This window comes from Neoarius graeffei, chromosome 23 (genome assembly GCF_027579695.1).
Source record: "Neoarius graeffei isolate fNeoGra1 chromosome 23, fNeoGra1.pri, whole genome shotgun sequence".
NCBI lineage: Eukaryota > Metazoa > Chordata > Actinopteri > Siluriformes > Ariidae > Neoarius > Neoarius graeffei.
Window position 1 is genome coordinate 24,694,168 of NC_083591.1, and position 20,598 is coordinate 24,714,765.

The 20,598-nt window shown below is 48.3% G+C and overlaps 1 protein-coding gene across 5 annotated transcripts in view; it reads left to right on the top strand.

Moving 5' to 3' along the window:
* Positions 1–20,115, top strand: part of dnaaf11 (dynein axonemal assembly factor 11) — a 107,119-nt gene extending 87,004 nt beyond the window's left edge. For 3 of the 5 annotated variants that reach the window (XM_060905954.1, XM_060905955.1, XM_060905956.1), the window contains exons 10-13: positions 15,468–15,563; positions 17,399–17,496; positions 18,558–18,743; positions 19,507–20,115. In XM_060905954.1, coding sequence (XP_060761937.1) covers positions 15,468–15,563; positions 17,399–17,496; positions 18,558–18,743; positions 19,507–19,567 — 441 coding nt within the window. In that variant the 3' untranslated portion in view covers positions 19,568–20,115. Of the gene's footprint in view, positions 1–15,467; positions 15,564–17,398; positions 17,497–18,557 lie in introns of all 5 variants that reach the window. The other 2 variants (XM_060905957.1, XM_060905958.1) reach the window with 2 other exon arrangements.
* The last annotated feature ends 483 nt before the right edge of the window (positions 20,116–20,598 follow it).

The following is a 20,598-nucleotide window of genomic DNA, read 5'->3' on the forward strand; positions in this document are numbered from 1 at the left end:
CGGGCTTGGTGGGGTCGGGGTATTTGAGGATGGGGGCTGAGGTGAAGGCAGATTTTAGCTGGGTAAACGCCTCTTCAGCCACCTGGTTCCACTGGAGGTGCTTGGTCCCCTTCTTTAGTAGGGACATGAGGGCTGCAGCAATGGAAATGAAGCCCCGGATGAAGTGAAAGTTTCCAAACCCCAGGAATCATTGGAGCTCCTTGATCGTTGTGGGAGTTGACTATATCATCACTGCCAATATCTTGTCCTTGTCCATGCTGACTCCCCCAGCATTTATGACATAGCCCAGAAATGTGATTTGCGGTATGTGGAATTCACACTTTTCTGCCTTGACGTACAAATGATTGTCCAGGAGCTGGCCAAGCGCAACCTTCGTATGCTTTACGTGGCTCTCCTTATCAGGAGAGTAGATGAGAATGTGATCTATATAGGTGATGACGTAGCAGCTGAGCGTGTCCCTGAGCACGTCGTTAATCAGGCACTGACAGAGACTGGGCATGCAAGATAGCCCATATGGCATTACACAATACTCAAAGTGGCAGCAGTAGTGCTAAATGCCATTTTCCTTTCATCCCCCTCTCAAATCTATACCAAGTTATAGGTGCTTCTGAGGTTGAGTTTAGTGAAGATCCATGCTGAGCACAGCCACTCCAATGCCAAGGGAACCTGAGGTAGGGGATAAGGGTATTTCACTGTGACTTGATTCAAGCCCCAGTAATCAGTGCATGGTCTGAGGCTTCCTCCTTTCTTCTCAACAAAGAAGAACCCAGCTGATGCGGGTGATGTGGAGGAACGAATGTAACCCTGCTGCAGTGCCTCTTGTATGTACTCCTCCATGACCTTTTGTTCTGAAATAGCTAGGGGATAGATGCGACAGTGTGGAGACATGGTACCTGGGAGGAGGTTGATAGTGCAGTTGTAAAGCCAGTTAGGTTGTAGTCCACTAGCTCTCCCTTTATTGAAGACCTCCCTGTAAGCACTATAGCATGGTGGGATGTGAATGGTGCTGATGGGACCAGGGCTGTCCACTAAGGTGGATGCTAGGGTGAATTAAGGCAGGTGGAGGCAGTCCTGCTGGCATGACTGGGCCCATTGTTTGAGTTCCTCGTCCTGCCAGAGATATGTGGGTCGTGGTGCTGTAGTCAGAGAAATTCTAGGATAATGGCCTGGTTTTGTACACAGATGATGAAAAGAGAGATTGTCTCCATGTGTAAAGCACTGACCTGAAGCTCCACCGGCAGTGTGCGGGTAGTGACGCCCCCCCCCCCGGGGTCCATCGTCAATGGCCTTAATGCTTACTGGTTGCGTGAGTTCTTGTGTGGGTATCTGGATGTGGCAGCGGGGGCGTGGTCAAGCGCCGGTCTGTGACAGGAGGGTGGAGCCAGGGAAGGTGAGTGGCAGAATCGCGACACCTGAGGATAATTAACCTGTGTTTGTGTGTGTGTTTTCCCAGTAACCGCTCCCTATTTAAGGAGGCAGAGAGAGAGGAGAGAGAGCGCAACCCGGGACCAGACAAGTGTGTGTGTGGTGTGTGTGTGTGTGTGTGTGTGTGTATGGAAGGAAGTATTTAGACTGAAAAGTTGTGAAAATAAATAGATTTATCTGCCTCCAAGCATTGTCTACCGTCCTCTGTGCTCCACCCACACTCGATACGCGCTACAGTGGTGCCGAAACCCGGGAATTAAGGTGCAGCACCAACACAGCAGCCCCATGGAATCCTCCCCGTTTGCGGACTTGGTCCACGCCCTCGCCACGGCTCAGCAGAGCCAGCACCAGGCACTTGTCACGCTCCTAAAGGAGCAGGAGCGCCGCTTCGAAGCCCTGGTGCTGGCCCAGCAGGAAGATCGAGAGGCGTTCCGGCGTCTCCTCACGGCGGCGGGGTCCACCAGCGCCCCGGCCGTGGGCCCATCTCCCCTCACCGTGACCAAGATGGGCCCGCAGGACGACCCCGAGGCGTTCATCACATTGTTCGAGTAGGTCGCCGAAGCCTCGGGGTGGCCGATGGAGCAGCGTGCGGCGCGCCTCCTCCCCCTCCTGACGGGAGAGGCGCAGCTGGCCGCACTACAGCTCCCCGCCAACCGCAGGCTGGCCTACGCCGACCTTCGCCGGGCTGTCCTCCAGCGCGTGGAGCGCACACCGGAGCAGCAGCACCAGCGCTTCCGCGCTCTGCGGATGGAGGAAGTCGGCAGCCCGTTCACGTTCGGCCAGCAGCTCCGGGACGCCTGCTGGCGGTGGCTGAGGGCCGAAGATCGCGACGCCGAGGGAATCATCGACCAGGTGGTGCTGGAACAGTTCATCACCTGCTTACCAGCCGGAACCGCGGAGTGGGTCCAGTGCCACCGCCCGGCGTCGCTGGATCAGGCCGTGGAACTGGCGGAGGATCATCTGGCGGCTGTTCCGGCGGCAGGACAGCGGACGTCATCAGCTTCTCTCTCCTCTTCTCTCTCTCTTTCTTTCCCCCCTCCTCCCGTGTCCCGTCCTCTCCCCATTCCCCCACTGCGGAGGCGGGGGCCGGCTCCACCCCAGCCGGCCCGCCGCACCCAGGGTGCCCACCCGTTTCTCCCTTCTGTGTCTGTCTCTCCCCCCCCCTCAGGTGAGTGAGCCCCAGAACACAGCTGCAGAGGGAAGGCCCGGGCCGGTCTGCTGGCGCTGCGGGGAACCGGGCCACCTGCAGCAACAGTGCGCAGCGATGGAAGTGGGGGCGGTGGTGCGGATCCCCGACGCGCCAGAGGCTGCCCTCGATCGGGCCGGAGCGTATCGCATACCGGTAAGTGTACAAGGGGCTACATATCAGGCGTTGGTGGATTCAGGTTGCAATCAGACCTCAATCCGCCAAAGCCTGGTGCAAGACGAGGCATTGGGGGGAGCACAAGGGGTGAAGGTGTTGTGTGTGCACGGGGATATTCACAGCTACCCGTTGGTGTCGGTCCACATACATTTCAGAGGGGAAAAATCGATAGTGAAGGCGGCGGTTAATCCCCGCCTTACCCACTCTTTGATTTTGGGGACTGATTGGCCGGGATTTCGGGGTTTAATGGCACGCCTAGTAAAGAGTGGGTCCTGCCAGTTGACAGGGGAGGGTCCCGGTGTCGCTTTGGCTGGAGCTGCGGTCGCAGAGCCGTCTACGTCATCTCTGCGACAGAGTGAGGAGCCACCGGCCCCTCCTCTTTCTATTGGGGAATCCCTCGCGGATTTCCCACTGGAACAATCGCGAGACGAGACTCTGCGACATGCGTTTGACCAAGTGAGAGTAATCGATGGTCAGACGCTCCAGCCGAACGCCACCCCGTCCTTCCCCTATTTTTCCATTTTGAGGGATAGGTTATACCGAGTGACGCAGGACACTCAGACAAAACAGCGAGTCACCCAATTGTTAATTCCAAAGAGCTGCCGGGAATTGGTATTCCAAGCGGCTCACTGTAATCCCATGGCTGGACACCTCGGGCAGGATAAGACACTCGCCCGGATAATGGCCCGATTCTATTGGCCGGGGATTCGCGGCGACGTCCGTAAGTGGTGTACGGCGTGCCGCGAATGCCAGTTAGTAAATCCAGCGGCCATTCCAAAAGCGCCCTTGCGCCCCCTACCATTAATCGAGACCCCGTTCGAAAGAATTGGGATGGATCTCGTCGGGCCATTAGATTGGTCAACACGAGGGTACCGCTTTATATTGGTTCTGGTGGACTGTGCAACGCGATACCCGGAAGCGGTGCCTCTTCGCAATATCTCAGCACGCAGTATTGCGGAGGCCCTCTTCCACGTCATCTCCCGGGTTGGAATCCCAAAAGAGATTCTGACTGACCAAGGCACCTCGTTTATGTCACGGACACTGAGGGAACTGTATGGGCTACTGGGTATTAAGCCGATCCGCACCAGCGTTTATCACCCATAGACGGACGATTTAGTTGAACGGTTCAATCGCACCCTCAAGAACATTATCAAAAAATTCGTAAGTGAGGACGCACGTAACTGGGATAAGTGGCTCGAACCCTTGTTGTTTGCAGTGCGAGAGGTCCCCCAAGCCTCCACGGGGTTCTCCCCGTTTGAATTATTATATGGGCATAAGCCGCGCGGCATCTTAGATGTTCTGCGGGAAAATTGGGAGGAGGGACCTTCACAGAGCAAAAACGAAATTCAGTACGTTATGGATCTGCGCGCAAAACTCCACACGCTCACCCACCTAACTCAGGAGAATTTGCGGCAGGCCCAGGAACAGCAAGCCCGCCTGTACAACAAGGGCACGCGCCTTAGAGAGTTCACTCCGGGAGATAAGGTACTCGTCCTGTTGCCCACGTCGAGCTCCAAATTAATCGCCAAGTGGCAAGGACCCTTTGAGGTCACACGGCGAGTCGGGGACGTCGACTATGAGGTTAGGCGAACGGACAGGGAGGGTGCGCTACAGATCTACCACCTCAATCTGCTGAAACTCTGGAACGAGGAGGTCCCCGTGGCGTTGGTGTCGGTAGTTCCGGAGAAGGCGGAGCTGGGGCCGGAGGTCCAAAAAGGGTCATTGGCATCATGTACCTCTCCGGTCCCCTGTGGAGACCACCTCTACCCGACCCAACTCACGGAGGTCGCCCAGTTGCAGGCCGAGTTTTCGGATGTGTTCTCGCCCCTGCCCGGTCGCACTAACCTCATAGAACACCACATAGAGACGCCCCCGGGGGTGGTAGTGCGGAGCCGTCCTTATAGATTACCCGAACACAAAAAAAAGGTGGTTCGGGAAGAACTTCAGGCCATGCTTGAAATGGGCATCGTCGAGGAGTCCCACAGTGACTGGAGCAGCCCGGTGGTCTTGGTTCCCAAGGCCGACGGCTCGGTCCGGTTCTGTGTGGACTATAGAAAAGTCAACGCGGTGTCTAAATTCGACGCGTACCCAATGCCTCGTATTGATGAGCTGCTCGATCGACTAGGCACGGCTCGCTTTTACTCGACATTGGATTTGATGAAGGGATATTAGCAGATCCCCTTGACTCCATTATCCCGGGAAAAAACGTCCTTTTCCACACCGTTCGGCTTACACCAGTTCGTCACACTTCCTTTTGGGCTGTTTGGGGCGCCCGCTACGTTTCAGCGGCTGATGGACGGGGTCCTCCGGCCCCATGCCACCTATGTGGCCGCTTACCTAGATGGTATCATCATTTATAGTAATGATTGGCAGCGGCACCTACAACACCTGAGGGCCGTCCTTAGGTCGCTGAGGCGGGCGGGACTCACTGCCAACCCGAAGAAGTGTGCGATTGGGCGGGTGGAAGTACGGTATCTGGGCTTCCACTTGGGCAATGGGCAGGTGCGTCCCCAAATTAATAAGACAGCAGCGATTGCGGCCTGCCCGAGGCCCAAGACCAAAAAGGGGGTGAGGCAGTTCCTGGGGCTGGCTGGCTACTATCGTAGGTTTATACCTAATTATTCGGACGTCACCAGCCCGCTGACTGACCTCACTAAAAAGGGGGCGCCAGATCCGGTCCAGTGGACGGAGCAGTGCCAGCGGGCTTTCTCTGAGGTAAAGGCTGCACTGTGTGGGGGGCCACTTTTACACTCCCCTGACTTCTCTCTCCCTTTTGTGTTGCAGACCGATGCGTCGGACAGAGGGCTGGGGGCCGTTTTGTCCCAGCAGGTGGAGGGGGAGGACCGCCCGGTCCTGTACATCAGCCGGAAGCTGTCAGTGCATGAGGGGCGCTACAGCACAATTGAAAAAGAGTGCCTGGCGATTAAGTGGGTGGTCCTCGCCCTCCGTTACTACCTGCTGGGGCACTCTTTCACTCTCTGTTCGGACCACGCGACCCTCCAGTGGCTCCACCGCATGAAGGATGCCAACGTGCGGATCACCCGTTGGTATCTGGCACTCCAACCCTTCAACTTCAAGGTGGTCCACAGGCCGGGGGCACAGATGGTCATGGCGGACTTCCTCTCCCGTCAAGGGGGGGGGGAGTCGGCTGCGGGCCGGACGAGCGCCCGGCCTGAGTCGGGCGGTGGGGGTATGTGGCAGCGGGGGCGTGGTCAAGCGCCGGTCTGTGACAGGAGGGTGGAGCCAGGGAAGGTGAGTGGCAGAATCGCGACACGTGAGGATAATTAACCTGTGTTTGTGTGTGTGTTTTCCCAGTAACCGCTCCCTATTTAAGGAGGCAGAGAGAGAGGAGAGGGAGCGCAACCCGGGACCAGACAAGTGTGTGTGTGTGTGTGTGTGTGTATGGAAGGAAGTATTTAGACTGAAAAGTTGTGAAAATAAATAGATTTATCTGCCTCCAAGCATTGTCCTGCCGTCCTCTGTGCTCCACCCACACTCGATACACGCTACACTGGAGTTTCTGGATGACTGCACTGTCGATGAATTTGCCATCAGCCCTGACGTCTATCAGGGCAGACAGAACATGGGACGATTCTGAGAGCTTTAACAGTACATTTAACTTAACCCTTTGGGGTCTGAGGGTATTTTCTGGCACTCTAATGATTTTAGCATGCTCTGATGTTGTTGTCAGTTTCAGCAAATCTAAGCAGTATTTTCAAACTTACATGACTTTTTTTGTATTCAGCACAAGTTCAGCTACAATAATATCTTAGTTTGTATGTCATGATTGTACTTTAAAAAATAACAGTTAAATGAAGATGTTGTAAAAAGCAGTTTTAGAACCGTGTTGGAATCTGTGAAAGTACATTATCTTTGTGACAAACCGTTTTGGTCACTTGAGGTAATTCTGTTAAGTCTTAGGAGTGTATCAAGCACAAAAACTTAAATCTGCTCCATTGATTTGGACAATTAAATGGCCATCAAAAAATGTATGTCCTGTTGTTTTGGGATGAAGGGTTGGCAGTGGGAGGGGTATTCAATGAGAAGAGTACAAAATTCCATTCCATTCAATGAGAAGAGTGATTACCCCTCCCACTGCCAACTCTTAATCCCAAAACAATAGGGCATACATTTTTTGATGCAGGGCTGTGAAAAATCCGCGGAATTCCGCGAATTTGGCCGCCAAAAATATCATTTTAGTAAATCATCTAATTTTGCAATAAAAATGGGGGGGGGGGGGTAGGTTTCTTTTGCGACAATGACAGACCGGTTTACGGCATTTGCGCCATGCTTACAAACCACGGCGCGAATCTTGTGCTCTTTAAACACGCTTTCGATATCAACGGTTTTGAAAAGGAGAATTTCGCGGTATGTCCGTGTCACGGAGGGACATCATTCAGAGGGAGGACGGTGAGACCGACGATGTCAAAAACATTTGACAAGGAAAACGGCATCAGAAATCCATGGAATTGGCGATGGCTGGAGTTTAAAGTCGGTAGTGAATGAGCACATACAGAAGATAAAAGAACCGGGGAAAGCTTACTGCATCTTGTGCCATCAGGATGTGAAGTACGGTTCTGGTGGAAGAATGCGTTTGGTTGACCATGTTAAAGGAAAAAAACATGCGGAATTGGTGAAATTGAAGCTGTCGAACTATAGATTACCAGGTAGACCATCTTGTTCACATTTATATATTCAATTTATAATAATAATAATAATAATAATAATAATAAACAGTTCAAATTAAATGGCATGGTTGAGAAAATATTTGCTTTCAGGAGATGCTTCAAATCTATCAATATACACAAAATCTGTTCAGCTTCTGGGGCCCTGTGGGCCCCAGGCCCCCAGCTCCTGGGGGGCTGCTCCCCCCAGACCCCCTGCTAAAATTGTTTCCTCGGATTTTGTCATTTCTATTTCACAGCCCTGTTGATGGTCATTTAATTGTCCAAATCGATGGAACAGATTTAAGTTTTTGTGCTTGATACATTCCGAAGACTTTACAGAATCACCTCAAGTGACCAAAACAGTTTGTCACAATGGGTAAGGTATTGTTTTTTTCACAGATTCCAACACAGTTCTAAAACTGCTTTTTTACATCTTCATTTACCTGTTAATTTTTTAAAAGTACAATCATGGTATACATCCATCCATTCATTATCTGTAGCTGCTTATCCTGTTCTACAGGATGACTATGCCCAGCTGACTACGGGCGAGAGGCAGGGTACACCCTGGACAAGTCACCAGGTCATCACAGGGCTGACACATGGAGACAAACAACCATTCACACCTACGGTCAATTTAGAGCCACCAATTAGCCTAATCTGCATGTCTTTGGACTGTGGGGGAAACCGGAGCAAACCCTCGCAGACACAGGGGAGAACATGCAAACTCCACACAGAAAGGCCCTCGCCGGCTGCTGGGCTCGAACCCAGGACCTTCTTGCTGTGAGGTGACAGTGCTAACCACTACACCGCCGGTATACATATAATATAGATATTATTGTAGCTGAACTGGTGCTGAATACAAAAAGTCATATGACTTTGAAAATACTGCTTAGATTTGTTGAAATTGACAATAACATCAGAGCATGCCAAAATCATTAGTGCCAGAAAAAACAAAGAAGAAAAGAGAGCAAACAAGTGGTGGTGCGCGTTTTATTTACTCAGTGACGGTGTGTGTTTTATATACTCAAGAAGCATACAAAGATTATGCACTACAGTGCATGAGCTTACGATACGGCGTCTGTGAGTTGTGAAATGTAGATATCTAGTTCACTTAACATCTCCTGATGTTCCCTGCACTGAAAGAGCAATTTGCTGTCTCCTCTGCTGCATCCATGATGTTGGCAAAGTATTCTGTCAGATATGCAGGCAATTTACAGATGCAATTATATGCAATTTATGTATTGATGTATTTATTTATGTGTATTTTGTGTTTTTATAGTATGTTTGGTGCCGTTGTGAAACGAATTGCCCCACTGGGGGACAAATAAAGGTTGATTGAATTGAATTATGGAGAAGAGTTCATAGCAAACTGGCAAACAAATCCAAAACATAATCCAATTCATAGTCAAGGAGAAGTAAGGATCATGTGAGGTGCAGTCAGTGTGTCAGGCAGGACAAAATACAAACTAGGGAAAGGCCAAAGTAAGGTCATAGTCAAAGATAGGCAGTATAGTGTGTAAAGGCTTGGTACGGTCAGGTACATAACACTGAGCAGTACTTCACATTGAACAGATGGAGGAAAAATGCTTAAGGTGTTGACACAGTGGGGAGACACAGACACCGTGGATAGGTTTAAAAGCCTGAACTCAGGAAAACTTTAATCCTCTCAAAACTTACTGCATGTCAGTTTTATATGTAAAGTCTAGACGCGCCAACCGACGTCATCATAACGCGGCACAGTAAAGAGCAAAACAGCGACTCAACAGGTAATGCAGGACGTGACAGAAACAATTATTTAAATTGAACACCTAATAGCTGGCTGTGAATTATGAACAATGCGGTGCCCCTACACATGCCCCCCCAGAATTCACAAAGACAGACAAGTTCATCCGGTGAGGTGGGCGCAGTGCTCAGCCAAAACTACTTTGGCCCTCAGGCGCTGGGACCGCAGGAACAGGAAGTTCAGGGTTTGTGGACTGTGGAAGCGTGGTAGATGGTGGACGGCCCCGCTGCGGGGGCTGGGCAACCACCACCGGAGAATCCAAGTCCAAGTGAGCGGGTTTAAGGTGGTCCGCTGACACCCGGTCTCGCTTGCCCCCGACATCAATGACAAAAAAATCTGTCCCCCATTTCCAGCACCCGGAACGGACCATTGTAGAGCGGGCACAAGGGGCTGCGGTGAGCATCATGACGGATGAAAACATATGCCGCATCCTGCAGTCCTGGTAAGAGCTGTGAACGCGGCATGCCATGCTGAGAGGTGGGCACTGGCACAAAAATCTGGGCACCCTGGAGGTGCGCCTGCTGCTGCTGACCAGCAGACCATGGGCGGGTAACATCAGGCAAGAAATCACCTGGCACCCGCAGAGGCTGCCCATAGACCAATTCGGCTGCAGAAGAAAGTAGATCCTCTTTGGGAGCAGCCTGCAGCCCCAACATTACCCGAGGCAAACGATCCACCCAGCTTTCGTCACGGAGGCTTGCCCGTAATGCGGCTTTCAATGAACGGTGAAACCGCTCACATAGTCCATTGGCTTGCGGTGGTAGGCTGTGGTGCGGTGTATCTGGGTTCCGAGGCTGTTGGTGACTGCAACCCATAACTCCGATGTGAACTGCGAGCCGCGGTCTGATATTATGTCAGAAGGGACACCAAAATGGGCTACCCATGTGCTCAGGAATGCCCGCGCGACATCAGCTGTGGAGATGGACTGGAGTGGAATGGCCTCGGGCCAATGAGTGGTGCAGTCAGCCACAGTGAGCAGGTGCATAAAGCCCTGGGAGGTCGGCAAGGGTCCCACCAGGTCCACATGTATGTGGTCGAAACGTCTCTCTGGGACATGAAAGGTTTCAAGAGGGGCTTTGGAGTGACGGTGCACCTTAGCCCGCTGACATTCGAGGCAGGCGGCGGCCCAGTCACGAACATTCTTTTTGAGGCCATGCCAAACAAACTTTGCTGCCACCAGCTTCTGTGATGCTCTCCTGCCAGGGTGGGAAAGGCCATGCACCGCATCAAACACCTGCCTGCGCCAACTGCCAGGAACAATGGGTCAGGCCAAGGGCTTTGAACCAGAATTTTTTTCCTATTGGTTCGTTCCGAACAGAAACGGAATTTTAACGTTTCCAGTTTTGGGTTCCACCATTAAATAGACGTTCCCGAACCGGTTAGAACAAAAAAATTTTGTTCCCGGAATGGTTAATTACGTTCCCTGTCAGCTGTTTAACAAATGGCTATAAAATTATGTCTCTGTCTCATCCAGCTTAAGCCAAATGTAGGCTAATTCTATTACAACCTTCATTAAATAAGACAAGAAATAATTCAAAACAATTATTATTTCAAATGTTGGCGATTTGGATTCTCAGTATGTCTTCCCAGCTACACAAACAGAAAAAGTGCCAAAAATGAAAGATAATTCGTTTAGTGTGTTACCAAAGGCTAGTCAGGCCCTATAGAGGGCTACCGCATGACGTCACCGCGCTGCGAGATTTTGTTAGGCGCCATATTGGCGGACCAAGTACACATCTATGCAAGTACATACATACATAAAACAAACTACACCTGAAATGTAGTCAGGGCCGGTTCTGCCCTAATCTGGACCCGGGTGCAACATCGCGCAACCCCCCCCCCCCCAAAAAAAAATAAAAAACACCAGTCTAAATCAGGACAACCATCACATAACTATATCTATAAACATTTTATATCAACTATTTTAACTAAATGGGCTATAATAAATACGCCTGCAGGCAGCCACGGCGGGCTGCCTCAGAAAAGTAACCATTCAATGACACAACTGAAAGCCTGCAGCCACGGCAGGCTGCCTCAGAAAAGTAACCATTTGTCCTACCTTAAAACTCGTTTTGCATTTTCTGCCTCCTTTTTTGTATTTTCGACCCTCCGTTTATTTTCTTTCCTTTTCTGAAAACCCGATTTGTGTCCAGACATTTTGTTCTGCTACCAACGAACTAACTCGTCAGGTCTCGTCTCTCGAGCCCGCGATGATTCCCGTGGGAAGGGCAACAATTGATACATTTTTACAAACAGCAAATAGGGAGGTTGCAACGTTCAGGCTCTTCTTTGCTCAGACACTCAGTAATGCACTTACTCACTTATTATCACGTGGAGACGTGATAGTAGTCCATCTTCCCGCTCTCTCCATTCAGTCAGTGAACGTCACACAGGAAGTGAACCCCAGCGGGTCATAGAAACTTGCGCAGGAGAAGAATGACTTTTTTATTTGTAGGCTACGGAAACTTTGAGGAACGAAATAAAAACCGGTATTAACCGGTTGCCATTATTTTTAATAAGCGTTTCTGTTCCGGAACATAAAAAATAATAAAGTTTCTGATTTCGTTTCTGTTCCATGTGAAATAGAAAAAAAGTTCCCGGTTTTCGTTTTCGTTCCTTGAACCGGTTCAAAGCCCTGGTCAGGCCTGACCTGTGGATACATCACAAAGCAGGATGACACCTGCATTGCCAAAAGGAACATCCACCAAACGAAGTCCACTGATGGCAGTCCTGTACGCCTGAACGCCAGCATCATGGACCTGGTCCGCTGCCATGCGGATATAATCCACCCCGAGATGTACTGCCCCCGCAAACTGACGAGGGAGACAGTCCACCACATGATTATCCTTCCCTGCCACATGACGGATATCCGTTGTGAACTCCAAAATAAAGGAAAGCTGACGCTGCTGCCGGGCAGACCACAGCTCTGAAACCTTGGCCATAGCAAAGGTTAAGGGCTTGTGGTCCACGAAAGCAGTGAATGCTCGGCCTTCCAACAAGAAACGAAAGTGTCGTACGGCCAGGAACAGGCCTAGCAGCTCTCGGTCAAATGTGCTGTACTTCCTCTCAGCTGGGCGCAACTGTCGGCTGAAAAAGGCCAGTGGCTGCCAAGCGCCATCAACTAGCTGTTCGTGGATGGCCCCAACGGCATAGTCAGAGGCGTCTGTCGTGATGGCAATAGGGGCATCCGGGGACGGGTGTGCTAGCATGGTGGCATTGGCCAAGGCTGTCTTGGTGTCCATGAACGCCTGAGTCCTTTCCTCTGTCCAGTCAACTGTGTGCTTAGCAGCCTTACCCTTAAGAGCTTCATAGAGGGGATGCATGAGGTGGGCTGCATGTGGGACGAAATGATGGTAGAAAGTCACCATGCCTCGAAACTCCTGTAGGGCCCTGACTGTGCCCGGCCGTGGGAACTGGCATATGGCCTCCACTTTTGCAGCCAGTGAAGCTGCGCCCTTGCTCGTGAAATGGTGGCCAAGGAAATCAATGGCAGACAAACCAAACTGGCACTTGGCTGTGTTGATGATCAGTCCGTGATCGCTCAAACGCTGAAATAGAACCCTGAGGTGCGCCAGGTGTTCAGCCTTGGAAGTACTAGCAACGAGAATGTCATCCAAGTACACAAAAACAAATGGCAGGTCGCGCAGAACACTGTCCATGAGTCGCTGAAAAGTCTGAGCAGCATTTTTTTAACCCAAATGGCATGCAGAGGAATTCGAACAAACCAAAAGGAGTGATGACAGTGGTTTTGGAAATGTCCTGTGGATGCAGCGGCACCTGGTGATAACCACGGATGAGGTCCACCTTTGAAAAAATGATCTTACCAGCCAACCGGGCAGAAAAGTCCTGAATATGAGGAACAGGGTAGCGGTCGGGTATAGTGGCCTCATTCAAGCGGCGGTAGTCACCATACGGACACTATTCTCCACCAGGCTTCTGAACCATGTGTAATGGCGAAGCCCAAGGGCTGTTAGAATGCCGTATGATGCCAAGGCGCTCCAGCATCTCGAACTCTGCCTTGGCAATGGCGAGCTTCCCAGGATCCAAGCGCCTAGCGCGCGCATGAACCGGGGGACCAACGGTTGCGATGTGGTGCTCCACACCATGTCTGACCATGCCGGATGAGAAAGTTGGTTGGGTGAGGGCGGGGAACTCCCCCAGGAGGTGTGAGAACTCATTCGCCGCAAAGGTGCTGGACAGACGGGACGAACTGGAACAGCTACGTTTGCAGGGGAGTGAGGTAAAAGTCTCTGCGCTGATCAGTCATCAGTTTCTAACGTCCACCAGAAAGCCATGAGCGCAAAGGAAATCCGTGCCCAGTAGGGGCGTGGACACTCTTGCCACCACAAAGTTCCATGTAAACTGTTGTCCACCGAAAGACACCACGGCGCTGCACTCACCGAAAGTCTGGATGGAACTACCGTTCGTGGCCTCCAATACGGGACCCCGTTTACCCTGCTGAATGTCCAAGTCCGTAGCAGGCAAGATGCTTACCTGCGCACCTGTGTCACAGAGGAAACAACGTCCGGAAACAGCATCGATAACAAACAGCAAATCGCCTGCATGGCCAACGCTCATTGCTGTAAATGAGCACCGGCCTCCCTGTTTCCCGATGCCCTGAAGCAGCAGGGTGGGCGGCACTTCGTAGCCTTGGGCCCAAAACGAGCGTGGTAGAAACACGGGCCTTGCATCCTTTGTTGCGCTGCAGCGACGAGAGCTCCCTCTGGTGGCGCTGATTCTGCAGCACAATGATGGACAGCTGCCTTGCAGTGCTGCATGACAGAAAAAACCTTATCTGCCTCCTTAGCCAGATCGCGCAGGCCACTGATGTAAGGACCAGCAAGCACCGATCTCACCTCCCCTGGCAGCTGCTGAAGGAAGAGCTCCCTAAAGATTAAACAAGGCTCATGTTTGCCTAGGAGAGACAGCATGTGGTCCATCAGTTCCGAAGGCTTTGCGTCACCCAAACCACTCAATGAAAGCAAACGGCGGGCTCGTTTGGAATCGTTCAGTTCGAAAGTCCCCAGCAAAAGCGCTTTAAGGCTGCCATATTTATCCTCAGCTGGAGGATTCTGCAGCAAACTCACGACTCTGACAGCGGTTGAGCTACCCAGGGCTGTGACCATATAGTAATATCTTGTTGCATCGTCCGTTATCCATCTGATCGCGAAATGAGCCTCCGCTTGAGCAAACCACACCACCGCATGACCTTCCCAAAACTCCAGTAGCTTGAGCTCAACAGTGTTAGCCTCCATCGTGGTAAAAAAAAAAAACTCTTAGGATTACCGTCCAAAGAGTCGTCAGGGTCACCAGTGTAAAGGTGTTGACACAGTGGGGAGACACAGACACAGCGGATCGGTTTAAAAGCCCGAACTCGGGAAAACTTTAATCCTCTCAAAACTTGCTGCATGTCAGTTTTATATGTAAAGTCTAGACGCGCCAACCGACGTCATCATAACGTGACACAGTAAAGAGCAAAACAACAACTCAACAGGTAATGCAGGACGTGACAGAAACAGTCATTTCAATTGAACACCTAATAGCTGGCTGTGAATTATGAACAATGCTGTGCCCCTACAAAGTAATGTTTGAGTGGTGATAAGGGAGGTGCAGCACTGATTAGAATTCTGGAGAGGGAGGGTGGTGTGGTGCTTGCTGGGAGCCGTAGTTTGCGGTGGCCATATTTGAAGGCTGCCATGAACTCGTGGTTTCTGCGTCATGCGTGACACTGAGTCTTCTCCTATAACATAGTATAATTAACTCATCTCATCTCATTATCTCTAGCCGCTTTATCCTTCTACAGGGTCGCAGGCAAGCTGGAGCCTATCCCAGCTGACTACGGGCGAAAGGCGGGGTACACCCTGGACAAGTCGCCAGGTCATCACAGGGCTGACACATAGACACAGACAACCATTCACACTCACATTCACACCTACGGTCAATTTAGAGCCACCAGTTAACCTAACCTGCATGTCTTTGGACTGTGGGGGAAACCGGAGCACCCGGAGAACATGCAAACTCCACACAGAAAGGCCCTCGCCGGACCCGGGGTTCGAACCCAGGACCTTCTTGCTGTGAGGCGACAGCGCTAACCACTACACCACCGTGCCGCCCAGTATAATTAACTATACTATGCAAATTAAATTTAATTCAACTTTATTTGATTTATATTGTTGATATTTTAAATATTTTAATTACAACAGTAACGTGCATGTGTGTGTTTTTGCAGGTGTTCCAGTTGGTTTTGCCTGCTGAGGTTAAACCAGACAGTAGCACAGCAAAGAGATCTCAAACTACTGGCCATCTGCTTATCACCATGCTCAAGGTACTTGAGTGAACCTTCAATGAACCTTGATACAGATGATGCCAATGTGTATATATAAATTTATCAGGGCCTAAATAACAATTGTGTGCTCCTCATCAGTTTCTATAAACAAATAACTTCTGTTGACAACAAAAAAAGCACAACTGATTTAAATATGTAGTCTTTTTTCCCAAGAAACCAGGTGGGAAAAAATAAATAAACCCTTCCTACATTCCCAATGATTAAGAGAATAATTAGTAGCCTGATGTTACCAATGAAATACAATATTAATTAATAATCAAGAAGTGTGTCTACCTCTATTAAAGTAGAACATTTGGCAGTTTGGTGTTATGGAGTACTGTTCTCTGTTGCTGCTCATCAATCTGGGAAGGACAATAAAGCCATCTCCAAACAATTTGTAATTCACCATTCTACAGTGGAAAACACCAAACAAATAAACAAAATAGGGCTACTATTATCAAATGGCAATTTATAGTGCAATATACAAGCTAACTATGTTTTAAAACAACACTGTCTTTCCCAAATCAATACATTGTTATTCTACCAGATTTAGTTCAGTTTGTTAGATCAGAAAAGTTTGCTGGACACACTATCAGAATCTATTATAAAGCAGGGATCACAGTCAGACCTGTGATCCTTTAACTGGCATTTCATTATAATTTTTTTGTCTTAATATTTTACACCTTAACTTTTTGCACCTTTGGGACCAGCACAAAAGAAATTCCGTTGTGCCTTAACAATGACAATAAAGTGCTTGAACTTGAACTGAATAATAACCATATGATTTTCGGAGAGTTTCTTTGAATAATGGTGAACATGTTTTGAACAATGAAAAATATGTGTAATGAATGTACAAGTTTTAAAATAATTTTATATTAATTTTTTTTGGAGATTCAGCAGTGATATGCTGCTGCCTTGTGCACAGCACACTGTCTATGAAATGGTAGCTTCAGTATTTCTTTTGTTTGTACGGAATTATTGATATAAATATTGTTTTGTTTTGGAGTTCAGTAAGGTACTGTTTAGGTCTGGCTACTGGAGTAATCTGCTGAAGAAAAAACTCTGAATAATCTATTCATTCATGCTAATGAATTTGGTATTATACCAAGTTCAACTTATAATGGCCACATATTGCAGATAGACACTGCAAATCAAAAATGCATGATACTGTTAACTTGTTTCCTAATAAAACACACAGAGAAGAAGGTTGGCATGGTGGTGTAGTGGTTCGCATGGTTACCTCACAGCAAGAAGGTTCTGGGTTCAAACCCAGTGGCCAGCGAGGGCCTTTCTGTGTGGAGTTTGCATGTTCTGTCTGTGTGGGTTTCCTCCGGGTGCTCTGGTTTCCCCCACAATCCAAAGACATGCAGTTAGGTTGATGTGGGGTGGCCTTGAGCAAGGTACCTGCTCCCTGGGTGCTCTGGTGTGGCTGCTCACACACTCTGTGTGTGTTTGCTGCTTCAGATGGGTTAAATGCAGAGGATGAATTCCACTGTGCTTGAAGTGTGCATATGACAAATAAAGGTTTCTTTCTTCAAACACGAAACAGTAAACCTTTTTGGGGATATTTTCAAGTCTTTTTGTGTGGCAGTTTTTAAGTTGTAGTTGGGGTGGGAATTTTGCTGAATCCCGGCAACCCTCCCCATAAGTTTTGGTGAACTGTCCTTTAAGGAAAAACCTGCTGGCATAACTTTTTTGTTCCTTTTGCTAGATCCCTTTGGACACACCTAGTCAGAAGATTTCTGAGAAAGGCAAATTATTCAATCATAATTGATCTGTGTACAGTTATATCCCTACAGTCATTACAAATATGGGTTTGTGTTTTGTTCGTTTAGATGCATGGAGAGGTAAAAGTTAAAAAAGCAACTCATAAATTGACCAGTGGTGGCTGCAGAGGAAATGGAACTTCAGAGACCTTAAAGGAAAAGGACAGGTAATAAAACATTCACTACTCATATTAGTTAATTTTATATATGTATATTAAGGTGTATTATGTAGTGTGACTGCTAAAGTGCTATAACATGGCTAAATCAGAAAGAGGTGGTGAATCAGTGCATACTCTCACTTTTCAGCGATTTTTATTGCACTCTAGGCACACAAACAACACATACATAGCGCTGGGCTGTTCAGATCTCTCTCTGGTCACCAAACACACAAAAAAAACCACACATAAATCATGTGCTGGCAATCCGACACAGGTGAGACTTGTGTTACCTGCCAGTTCAACCTGCCTCCTCTCCATCCACAGCTGATGCCTTCACTACCACATATCCACTTGCTGGTAACTGTATAATATGGACTCATTTTTCTCCCAGGGCAAAATTAATTGGCTGGTTAACACTGGCATGTTGTTAGTTTGGCTGAGCACAAGGCAGTATTATCCTGTTTGCACTTGGTTGGTATTTTTATAGGTAGTGTATGGTGCAAAAGGGGTGCTGTATTCAAAAATCTTCTGGTGCAGTGAGGTTTTCAAACCCATTTGGATTAAAAATGTGCATTTATAAGCACCTCTGCCTGTCTGAAGGTGTCTAATTCCACCCAACCATACATGCTCTTGTTTTTGGTCACTATTCTTAGTGGTGGCGCTAAGTAGTATATGCAGAACCTTGGCTTCTCCTGCAGACATTCTTGGCCAATTCCACCTGCTATCTTAGTTACTGTGGTATTTCTTTGATAATTTTAATCAACAAATTAGTAATTTAGGCCATAGTGATTGTAACAGGGATAAAACATTTACTGAAGATAAAGGAATGAAAGCAGTAAATGCATTGCAAAGCATCTACTACTCTCCTGTGTTAATCAGTGTGGTCTTTCTTCATCCTCCAGGCTTCATATCTGACCAACCGCTCCTTTAACTTTTATGTTGGATCCGACAAGTCATGTGGGATTCCAGTCCTGATACTCATCTCCATCAAATCACATGCGTCTCTCTCTCTCTCTCTCTCTCTCTCTCTCTCTATCTGTCTATCTATCTATCTCTGCTACATTCTCCAGGGTGATTTCTGGTTGCCAGAGATTAGAAGTTGACCCCAGCAAAAGCTTTGATGTACAACTGGCTAACATTGTCCCTAAAGAAGTCCACACTACCCATGGTCCCCTGCAGCTCTCCTGGCCTTGTCAAGCTGAAGAGAAGCCTGTCTCCAAGGACTTTGTGGATGACCCCGAAGTGCCCCCTCTCATGTAACCACTTCAAATTTTTTCTTAAATCAGCATCTCTATGTATGACAGCCATTTCATTCTGGTGTGTGTGTTGGAATTCCAACACAAGCACACCCCATTTTAATTAATGAGGTACTGATTAGGTGAGCACCTGAACCAAATCTTATTTAACAAGGAAAAGTATAAAAACCACTCCTGTGGTCATCACTATCCTCTTGCAATAGGACCAGGTTGGATGGTGAAAACCAGTGCTAGTAGTACCTTAAATTTAATTGGAATACAAAAATATCTATTCATCATTCCAAAAGAGTCAAAGGGAAAAGTTTTGAGTGAGGAAAAAGAAGGGTTTGATTCTGGCTTTACTGGCAGAGGGATACAGTAAGTGTCAAGTTGCTTACATACTCAAAATTTCAAAGACAGCAGTTCATAAGAACAAGGTCAAGGAGCAGACATTGGGGACAATAAGGTTACAGATGGGCAGAGGGCGAAATGACTCTCCACTGACTGGGCTGATTGTCAACTCCTTCAAATGTCATTCAACAACCGTAGGATGAATTCAAGTGACCTACAAAAAGAATGGCAAATAGCAGCTGGGGTTAAGTGCATGGCAAGGACGGTTCAAAACAGGCCCCTCTGGGCAGGGTCGAAGTCATGCAAAGCTAGAAAAAGGCCCCTCATCAATGAAAAGCGAAGAAGAGCCAGGCTGAGGTTTGCTAAAGACCATAAGGATTGGACTGTATAGGACTGGAGTAAGGTTGTCATCTTTGATGAGTCCAATTTTCAGCTTTTCCCTAGATGGAGACCTGGAGAGGCCTACAAGCCACAGTGTCTCGCACCCATTTTGAAATTTGTTGGAGAATTGGTGAGTTCGCATGTTCTTCTTGTGTCTGCGTGGGATTGCTCTGGTTTCCCCCCACAGTCCAAAGACATGCAGGTTAGGCTAATTGGTGGCTCTAAATTGACTGTGGTTGTTTGTGTCAGCCCTGTGATGATCTGGTGACTTGTCCAGGGTGTACCCTGCCTCTCGCCCATAGTCAGCTGGGATAGGCTCTAGCTTGCCCATGACCCTGCACAGGATAAGCGGTTGCAGATAATGGATGGATGGATATACACTACTTTTGGAGCATTGCACTAAGCTTTTCACTGCATGTTGTACAATGTATGATTATGTATGTGACAAATAAAATTTGAATATTATTGACATACCACATGAAACGTATTTCAGTTTTGTTTATTTAAGTTTGTAATTCAGATATCTCCAGCATTGATAGTATACATTCACACAAGGAACAGAGTGTGAGTTGCACTTGTATAGTGAATGGAGTTATTTCACTACTAGTGTTGACTTGTATGGGGGGGATACAGGTGTTGTGTTGGAATAAAGAAATTACAAACTGGTGAGAGAATCTGATTTTTTACTTTGTTATAATATCTTAGGTTTGATTTATGGGTTAAAATTAGAATATCTTAATTTGCAAAGTAAAAAACAAAACAATAATAGTAACAAAGTAACATTAGCTACAAAGTGAACATAAAGAGCTTGCCTGTAAATTGTAAAGTAACACAAATGAAATGTCACCCAAATGAATGGTAGTAACGAATGAGTGAACAGTCTCTTTTCATATTCTCAGTTGAGTGAGATTACTTGAAACAATGTGAACATGTGACTTGACTCCAGCCACCCATTTCATAAAGTCTACTTTTGTTTTAACTAGTTGCTCAGGCAGACTTGCTTGTTGACATTTTCAGATGACAGAGCTGACCTCTTCTTCTGCATAATGTGGCCTGCCAAAGAAAACAGTGTCTCACGTGGCACTGTTCAGGCAGGTGTTGCAAAGTACCTCTGTGCAATATGCACTAGCTTACTGTGGGCACC